Below are 10,457 nucleotides of genomic sequence, written 5' to 3'. Positions count from 1 at the left end.
ATGACATATCGGACAAAGGGCTAGTATCCAAAATCTATAAAGAGCTCACCAAACTCCACACCCGAAAAACAAATAACCCAGTGAAGAAATGGGCAGAAAACATGAATAGACACTTCTCTAAAGAAGACATCCGGATGGCCAACAGGCACATGAAAAGATGTTCAGCGTCGCTCCTTATCAGGGAAATACAAATCAAAACCACACTCAGGTATCACCTCACGCCAGTCAGAGTGGCCAAAATGAACAAATCAGGAGACTATAGATGCTGGAGAGGATGTGGAGAAACGGGAACCCTCTTGCACTGTTGGTGGGAATGCAAATTGGTGCAGCCGCTCTGGAAAGCAGTGTGGAGGTTCCTCAGAAAATTAAAAATAGACCTACCCTATGACCCAGCAATAGCACTGCTAGGAATTTATCCAAGGGATACAGGAGCACTGATGCATAGGGCCACTTGTACCCCAATGTTCATAGCAGCACTCTCAACAATAGCCAAATTATGGAAAGAGCCTAAATGTCCATCAACTGATGAATGGATAAAGAAATTGTGGTTTATATACACAATGGAATATTACGTGGCAATGAGAAAAAATGAAATATGGCCTTTTGTAGCAACGTGGATGGAACTGGAGAGTGTGATGCTAAGTGAAATAAGCCATACAGAGAAAGACAGATATCATATGGTTTCACTCTTATGTGGATCCTGAGAAACTTCACAGGAACCCATGGGGGAGGGGAAGGGAAAAAAAAAAAAGAGGTTAGAATGGGAGAGAGCCAAAGCATAAGAGACTGTTAAAAACTGAGAACAAACTGAGGGTTGATGGGGGGTGGGAGGGAGGAGAGGGTGGGTAATGGGTATTGAGGAGGGCACCTTTTGGGATGAGCACTGGGTGTTGTATGGAAACCAATTTGTCAATAAATTTCAGAAAAAAAAAAAGAAAATTTTTCTTAAAAGTAATAATTATACAGTTATTTGTGACAGTCTAAATGTGCAACAACAAAACTTGTCCTCTGACTAACATCTGCTCAGAAGAACAAATAAAAACAAACCATGCTTGAGTCTCATAGGCACACACACAGAGATTGATACGTTTACCTGAAATAATTGCTCACAAACTTTTTAATGGGCCTGATAAAGGAAACACTACCAAAGTGAAGAAGGGCAAAACTAAAATGTAAACTCATCCCAAGAAAACACCGATATGCTACTGCACCTTTAGAATAAACTTATGATACATGTTAACAATATCATGTCAATCAGGACAAAGAAGACAGTTGAGAAAAGGTAAAATCCTGGTGAGATGAACAGGTACATATGATTTGCTGCTTTCCAGGATCATGTGTGTGCGCATGTGTGTGTGTGTGTGTGTGTGTGTGTGCGTGTGTGAAAGAATACATAATGGCTATCTATCTGACAGGTACAAAAATGATTATGATTTTCAGTTAAAAAATAAAATATCAGACAAAGGAGATGCGCACTGAAGCAGACACATGAATGTCATTGTCCCTGTGTGGTACAATTGCTCCCAGTGTCATGGGGAGAGCACGCGGGGAGGGAACTACAGCACTCATATCATAGTCTACCATGTTACTGCTATTGTTTTTCTCATCACAATTCAGGAAAATCATTATCCTTTAGTGACACCAGACATGGGAAAGATCAGGCTGCGAAATGCGTTCTCCCATCAATTCTCGAGAGTATGTTCTGTTGAACTGGGTCACTCTGTTCCTTCCCCATCCCCTTGCTTGTGCACCACACAGAGCAGTCTTCCAAGAGAAAGGACATGTGTCCACTGAGGATAATGGGAAATTGCATTTCATTTCCTCTTCACCACATTTAAAAAATGTTGTAATTGGGGGCACCTGGGTGGCTCAGTCGGTTAAGCGCCCACTTCAGCTCAGGTCATGATCTTGCGGTTCGTGGGTTCAAACCCCATTTTGGGCTCCATGCTGACAGCTTGGAGGCTGAAGCCTGCTTCAGATTCGGTGTCTCCTTCTCTCTCTGCCCCTCCCCTGCTCGCACTCAGTCTTTCTCTCAAAAACAAATAAATATTTTTAAAAATTTGAAGGATGGTGTAATTAGACAAAGAACCATCATCTATGTTTGGTAGCATGAAATAACTAAACGCAGTAACATGGATTGATTCATCTGAGACAAACTATATAAATAAAACTGGCTGGAAATAGTGAACATGTCCTTCCTGGGCACAGGAGCAAAGTATGTGTCCCTAGTAACTATCATAATATGACACGGTACAGGAAAGCCCAGTGATAGATTACACCTATATTATTAATTTGCATATGAAAGATAAATACTTGAAAAAACCCAAAGATTATACATGGAGAGAAAGAAAAGTTATTAGTGAAAATAAAAATTAACAGAAGCTACAAAACAAAGACAAAAACAAAGACACTGCCAATCTATGTAATAATTCACGTCAGAAAAGTATATAATTCAAGTGGCATCTCAATGTTACAATAATAACTAAGATAATTGTTTCAAATGTGAGAGGTTAAATTCTTCGTACTGACACACATAAGGTGATAGAGCAGTAATTTCCATTACCATAATAGCTCAATGCTGACATACAGTTCTAAGTTTTAGTGCAAGAATACATAGTTTCACAAAAGTAGATGCTCAGTATGCAAACTACACATTTTAAAGAGAAAGTATCTTAAGAATATGTCTCTATTTAAGACATTTCAAATATATAACATTCACTGATATATTTGACATACACACGCTGCCCTATCCGGTTCCTGAATGAATCCTGAAAAATTGCAGGCAAGATTTCCGCAGCCTCAGTGCTATGACTGAATCGCTGTTGCTTGCTTGATGCTTCTGTCTCATGGGTCTAAGTTGACCTCAGACATATGAGAACAGGCCCCCGATGATGAGGGAGGACGAGCAAATGATGGGATATAGCCATCACTACATAGGAAATGACAGATGTGATGAACACTGACAGGGCTGTAGGGCAGGTTCTGTGGAAGAAGACGATGAAGTAGGATTTCCAGGGCGTGTTGTTTATTCAGGGAATGCTCTCGGGATAAACGGGGTGAGGGAAGGAAAACAGCAGAGAATGTTGCTAAGCAAGGATGTGGTCTCCAGTGGAACAGAGCAGGAACCTGATCCCATGAGATGCTGGCCAGGACTTTCCAGAAGAACCATCCATCTGTGATGGTAGAAATTCTCTGTCCTCACTGTCCAATACTATGCCCACTCTCTACCTGTCATTCCTGAGCATTTAAAATGTCCTAGCTAAAAAAAAAATAAAATAAATAAAATAAAATAAAATGTCCTAGCTAAGAAGTTGAATTTTATATTTTATTTAATTTAATGAATTTAAATGTAAGCAGCTAATGTGGCTACTTACTAAGGTATTGGACAGCACAGCTCTGGAGCATGAATTGCAGTCCTGCCTTGGCATTGGCACCTTTTGTCCATCTCATAGTCTGTCACTGGCTGTGAGCTGCCCCCACCAGTTTCCCCAGACCTCCTGGTAATGTGACTCCCTTTCAGCTGAGGGAAATTCTCTCATGAATGGAATGGCTGTGAACTCTGGAGCCCACACTCATACCAAGTAGGGTTTGGATTGGAGCCCCAGCAGGTAAAGAGCACCTGGGCAGGTCACCAACAGCGTTCATACAAGAGTCCACTCATGATCGTGTGTAAGGATAGAAGGACAGGACCTGATCTACTTTACACATCACCTCAGTGCAATCACACACACACACATTCACATGGACACAAGTTGTAATTTGGCAATGTGGTCTCGAGTGGCAATGATAAATGAATGAACATTCAACTCTCTTCATAACTTTGTCTCTTTCATATTGGTATTTGTATTCCCATGAATGATCATCATAACTTGTTAACAATAAAGTCAACATAAAGATGCATTGAGATAATATTCACAATATGGAATTTCCCTGTTGTAATTTTCAACATACCATTTAAAATCCCCATGCATATTTTAGATATTGTGGTAACCCATAAAGGAGAAAATGAGCATTTAGAAAATATAAATACTGATAATGAGTTTTTGCGTAGGGAACAAATATTATCCCATTTCACAGATAGTAAGGAACCAAAGAGAAAGCATGGGAGCATGTAATCTAATACTTTTACACTTATGCAGAAAGGGCACATTTTATTATCACTAAACGTGAATATTTAATAATTTTCCACACGTGCATCCGGAGGTATAATGAATGTACTGAAATAGAATGAAAAGTCTAGGAATGACTTGGTGGCATTTCTAATGAACAATTAAATCTAAGGGGCGCCTGGGTGGCGCAGTCGGTTAAGCATCCGACTTCAGCCAGGTCACGATCACGCGGTCCGTGAGTTCGAGCCCCGTGTGGAGCTCTGGGCTGATGGCTCAGAGCCTGGAGTCTATTTCCGATTCTGTGTCTCCCTCTCTCTCTGCCCCTCCCCCATTCATGCTCTGTCTCTCTCTGTCCCCCCAAAAATAAATAAACGTTGAAAAAAAAATTAAAAAAAAATAAATTTACTTATATTATTTGACAACTTTCCATAGTCGGTTCCTTTAGACAACTGACCATACATGCAAACCATTTAGCATTTTTGTTTCAAGAACATTTGCATCTGAAAATAACCCAATTTGCCAATTCCTAGAGCAACACAGAGACTTCGTTCCATTTTACTCACCTTCTCTCACCTCCTCTGTTGGATCTAAGCTATTTCCCTACCTCCACTGCAAGTTACTGCCTAAATACAGCTCTGAGGATAGGAACGTGACATGTAGAATCAGTGCCTGCAGGAAACGCAAAGGTTGACTCTACCAGCACTGGGGCATCCGTACGTTTTTCTGAAGCAAAAGGACACTTTCTCAGGATGACTTCACACGTCATGTGACACAAGAGATCTACACTTTGCCTCTTGGAGGTAGAAGGTGAAGGCAGTCACAAACTCTCAGTATGGTATCCCGAATACAATGACCTGCCTCTGTGACTCTGAGACCCTTAGGAGCAGGCGAGAGGGTGCCGTGACTCTGAGCTGTGGCTGGGCTGGCACACAGAACCAAGTCCCTTCCGCTGACGTCTCTGGGGAACGGATGCCCCACACTCTTAATGAGCCCTTGTCACTGAGCTGCCCAGACGTGGCAATCCTCAGGGACAATGACCTGGAGGACAATGCCAGCCAGACCTAATCTGTCTCTTCTATTAGTTCACGTATCTCTTAGAGGGCAAGTAACTCCCTAGACCTCCCCAGCTAGCTTAGCTCCCATCTGTGAATGACCTACATGTTTTATAGAACACTAAAGATTTTTTCCTCATAACTGACCAAAATATATACATATAAATATGTAAGGAAGAATCCATTCCCTTACTTAATTTTAATTTTAAATATGTGAATGAATTCTTCATTCAATCTCATTCATAATGACCTTATATTGGATCACAGAGCTAATAATGAAGCACATTCTAATCTTTAGCATGAATATAAAGGAGGGCAACCAAATTCTACCAAACTTCCAATATAGTTATGGGGAAAAAGTCTAAAATCCTCTAAAACACTGTTCAGTTTGTACCAGAGGGTTTTAACGGTTAACTGAAATAGATTTTTACAGTATCTATTTTTTAAATACAACGTCCATGGGTTTTTTGAAACTCAGCTACTCTGCAATCAAATTCCAAATCTTTTTAAAATAAACATATATTTTTTAATTTACATCCACATTGTGAGCCTATAGTGCAACAATGATTTCAGGAATCGAACCCAGTGATTCATCCCCTACACATGACTCCCAGTGCTCGTCACAAGTGTCTTCCTTAATGCCCCTTGCCCATTTAGCCCATCCCCCCTCCCACAACCTTTCAGCAACCTCAGTTTGTTCTCTGTATTTACCAGTCTCTTATGTTTTGCCCTCCTCCCTGTTTTTACATTACTTTTGCTTCCCTTCCTTTATGTTCATCTGTTTTGTATCTTAAACTCCTCGTATGAGTGAAGTCATTTTGTCTTTCTCTGACTTATTTCACTTAGCATAATACCCTCATCCACGTAGCTGCACATGGCAAGATTTCATTCTTTTTGATTGTTGAGTAATACTCCATTGTATATATCTTCTTTATCCATTCATCTGTTGATGGATATTTGGGCTCTTTCTATAATTTGGCTATTGTTGATGGTGCTGCCATAAACATTGGGGTGCATGTGCCCCTTCGACACACTACACCTGTATCCCTTGGATAACAACCTAGTAGTGCAATTGCTGTATTTTAGAAAAGTTCTATTTTTAACTTTTTGTGGACCCTCCATACTATTTTCCAGAGAGGCTGCACCAGTTTGCATTCCCACCAGCAGTGCAAAAGAGATCCTCTTTCTCCAAATCCTTGCCAACATCTGTTGTTGCCTGAGGTGTTGACTTTAGCCATTCTCGCAGTCATGAGGGGATATCTCATTGTGGTTTTACTTTCTATTTCCTTGATGATGGGTGATATGGAGCATTTTTTCATGTGTCTGTGGGCCATTTGGATGTCTTCTTTGGAAAAGAAGGTGACTGCCTTCACCTTCTACCTCCAAGAGGCAAAGTGTAGATCTCTTGTGTCACATGACGTGTGAAGTCATCCTGAGAAAGTGTCTATTCATGTCTTTTTCCCATTTCTTCACTGGATTATTTGTTTTTTGGGGTGTTACGTTTGATAAGTTCTTTATAGATTGTGGATGCTATCCCTTTATCTGATACATCATTTGCAAAAATATTCTCCCATTCCATTGGTTGCCTTTTAGTTTTGCTGATTGCTTCCTTCGCTGTGCAGAAGCTGTTTATCTCGAGTTCATTATGAATCAATAGTTGATTTTTGCTTTTGTTTCCTTTGCCTCTGGAGATGGCTCAGGTCTTGTTCTCAAGGTCCATGAGTCCAAGCCCCATGTCAGGCTCTATGGTGATAGCTCAGCTCCTGCAGCCTGTTTCAGAGTCTGTGTCACCCTATCTGTCTCTCTGCCCCTCCTCCCTCTCTAATAAATAAATATTTAAAAAACCTTTTTAAAAAGAAAAAGAAGGAAACAGGCAAAAGATCATGATCCAAGAATGAGAGAACTGATATTGGCAAGAGTACAAAGTGGAACCTTCCTGCACTGCTGGTGCGAATGCAAACTGGTGCGGCCACTCTGGAAATCGGTATGTAGGTTCCTGAAAAAATTAAAAACAGAAATACCCTATGACCCAGCAGTAGTGCTACCAGGTATTTATCCCAAGGATACAGAAGTGCTGATTCAAAGGGGCACATGCACCCCAATGTGGATAGCAGCACCATCGACAAAGCCAAAGTATGGAAAGAGTGCAGATGTCCACTGAGAGACGAATGGATAAAGAAGATATGGAATATATATATACGATGGAATATTACTCGGCATTCAAAAAATGAAATCTTGCCATTTGCAACAACGTGGATTGAACTAGAGTATGTCATGCTAAGCAAAATTAGTCAAAGAAAAACAAATATCATATGACTTCACTCATATGTTCAATTTAAGACAGAAAACAGGTGACCATAAGGTAGGGAAGCAAAAATAATATGAAAATGGGGAGGGGGACAAAACGTAAGAGACTTATATACACAGAACAAACTGAGGTTGCTGCAGGGGTTTTGGGTAGGGGAATGGGCTAATTGGGCAAGGGTCTTTAAGGAGGACACTTGCCGGCATGAGCATTGGGTGTTCCATTTATGGGATAAATTACTGGAATCTACTCCCGAAATCATTACTGCACCATACGTTAAGTAACTTGGATGCAATTTAAAAGATTAATAAAGTAAAAAATAAAAGGAAGACTACAATGTCACATTCACTTGTTATGGGATGTTTCTATTTCTTACTCATCACTCAGAATTGTATAACAGTTATTTCATAATGAGATGGCTACTTGTAAAGATAAGACATATGGCGATTTTTTTTACAATTAACATACAATTTTATTTTGTTTAAGTTTCCTTCTGGGGAATCTGAGCAATCTGCACAGAACATGGGATTTTCTGGGAAGTAGTATTCATTTCCCATATTTTCATAGTATGTCACCGCATTCAAATATATGGGGCCCTTGGAGGATGTGAGATATAAAAGCCTTGATCACTTGAAGCCTGGATAAAAGAATTTGAAAATGGTATGAAAAGAGGATCTAAATATCTTTTACCCTTTAAAACTTTTCCTGCATTACTATAGGTAAAACATGTAGCATATGAAATAGGACTTGGGTCATGTATTGTTCCTCCATGATAATGTCCCCAAAAGTCATTTCTAATGAACGGGTTGGATCACACACTGAATCTCACCAACGTGCACACCGTACATTGGTGCTTCTCCGACTTTGCACATAATGACACGTGAGCACCACCTGGCGTGTTACCAGCTCAAGTTCTCAGTGTCACTGGCAGGTATGCATCACGCCCTCCCCCTCCGTGACATGAAGGCTACATAAAACCACTGTCATACCTGTGAGGTCACACGAGGGCCTGATATCTGAATGGGTTTATCAGGATTGATGTTAGTAGGTTTTTCTTTGACCTAAAAGTTTTTTACACTGTTGCCCCACCTACTTGTATCAAAGATCTGTGATACAGTCAACTTATGGACCTCCTATCAGAGCCATGATCAAAATGCAAGAAAAAGGGATATGCCTCCAGCAATTGTTAGAAAATACTAAAACATTAATATTTCTGGTGTGCTTGGGTGGCTCAGTCAGTTAGGCATCCAAATCTTGATTTTGGCTTGGGTCATGTTGTCACAGTTTGTGAGTTCCAGCCCCTAATCAGACTCAGTGCCGGTCGCTCAGTTCCTCCTTGGGATTGTCCGTCTCTTTGGCTCTCTGTCTCTCGTTCACTCTGCTCTCTGTCTGTCTCTCTCTCTCAAAATAAATAAACATTAAAACAACTTTAATATATTAATGTTTCTGACACTGTATCGGTGTTACACATTCTTATTGGCTGTGTTTTTATCATATGTGTGTAGATGTCTGTTTGCAATTAGGAAAGAAATAGTGCTCCCAAAAGGGAGTGAAATAACAAAATCTTGTGGAGGTTTTTGAAAAAATAATATGACGCAGATGCTCTAAATCAGAATCTCTGGAGGCTGCAATGAATCCATGAACTCAGAGTTTGAACACTCACTTGCACGAAAGAAGGAGATAAGAAAATCCCCTTGAGAGTCCTCAGGGGAAATGTTGGATGACACGTGCAGGACACAAAAGCAGAAAGACTCTGAACTCAAATTCTTCCATCAGAGGGTCTTGCCCCCCAGTCATCTGGAGTCATAGCCCCCACAGAACACCTTCCTCATTGCTCCTGTCACATCCCTGTTCCGCAGAGTATATATGAAGGGGTTGACCATGGGGGTGACAATGGTGTAGAAGAGAGAAATGAATTTGCCCTGATCTTGGGAGTAGTTGTTGCTGGGCTGGAGGTAAGCATAGATGGCCGTGCCGTAGAACAGGGACACCACCGTGAGGTGGGACCCACATGTCCCAAACGCTTTCCTCTGTCCAGCAGCTGACTTTATTCTTAACACTGCCCTGACGATTCGACCATAGGAGAACGTGATTAATGCCACAGGTATGAGAAGAATGATCACACTGACAAAGAAGAGCTCAGACTCATTCACAGTGGTGTCAACACAGGCAAGCTTGAGCAGTGGGGGGACCTCACAAAAGAAGTGCTCTATTTTATTTCTCCCACAAAGTGGTACAAGGAAGGTGAGCACCGTCTGCAACGAGGAGTTGGCAAAACCAATGAACCACGATGCAGAAGCCATCAGGGTGCACAGACGGGGGTGCATGATCACTGTGTAGTGCAGGGGCATGCAGATGGCTGCGTAGCGGTCAATTGCCATCACCCCCAAGAGAATGCATTCTGTGGATCCCAACCCTAGAGCGATGAACAGCTGAGCTACACAGCCAGCGAAGGAGATAGACTTGTCTGCTCCCCTGAGATGAACCAGCAGCTGAGGAACAGTGCTGGTCGTGTAACACAGGTCCAGGAAGCTTAGGTTGGACAGGAAAAAGTACATGGGAGTCTGCAGGTGTGGGTCCAGGCGGGACAACGCAATGATGGTTGTGTTTCCCAGGAGGGTGAACAGATAGAAGATCAGAAGAACCACAAAGAGGACTCGCTCCAGCTGAGGCCGGTCAGAGAAACCCAGCAGGATAAAGCCAGTGAAAGAACTTCCATTTTTCTGGTCCATCTTTTCTTACCACATGTTTCCTGTAAAGATCAAGTATTTAGCAATTTTTAAAAGAAATCTTCAAAAAGAAAACAACTTGGTAGGGGGTTGAAATGATCTTATGAAAAGACAAGTGCATGGAATTTATCAGCAATAACGTGAATAAATGCTGTACTCCCTGAAATTGACATAGCTTATACCAATATAGTTTCACATTATAACCACAAGTTAATTATTAATATTTAATATGAGAAAAGTGAAATAATGGACATTTTGTTTG

The 10,457-nt window shown here is 41.1% G+C and overlaps 1 protein-coding gene across 1 annotated transcript; it reads right to left on the bottom strand.

The window, feature by feature from the left end:
• Window positions 1-9,259: 9,259 nt before the first annotated feature.
• On the bottom strand, window positions 9,260-10,213 carry LOC122489103 (putative olfactory receptor 2B8). The gene is given in 1 exon segment (XM_043590618.1): window positions 9,260-10,213. A coding segment is annotated over 1 exon segment (954 nt).
• Window positions 10,214-10,457: the final 244 nt, after the last annotated feature.

Source organism: Prionailurus bengalensis, chromosome B2 (genome assembly GCF_016509475.1).
Source record: "Prionailurus bengalensis isolate Pbe53 chromosome B2, Fcat_Pben_1.1_paternal_pri, whole genome shotgun sequence".
NCBI lineage: Eukaryota > Metazoa > Chordata > Mammalia > Carnivora > Felidae > Prionailurus > Prionailurus bengalensis.
Note: the sequence above shows the minus strand (reverse complement) of the source record. Positions and strands in the feature narration are given on the sequence as shown.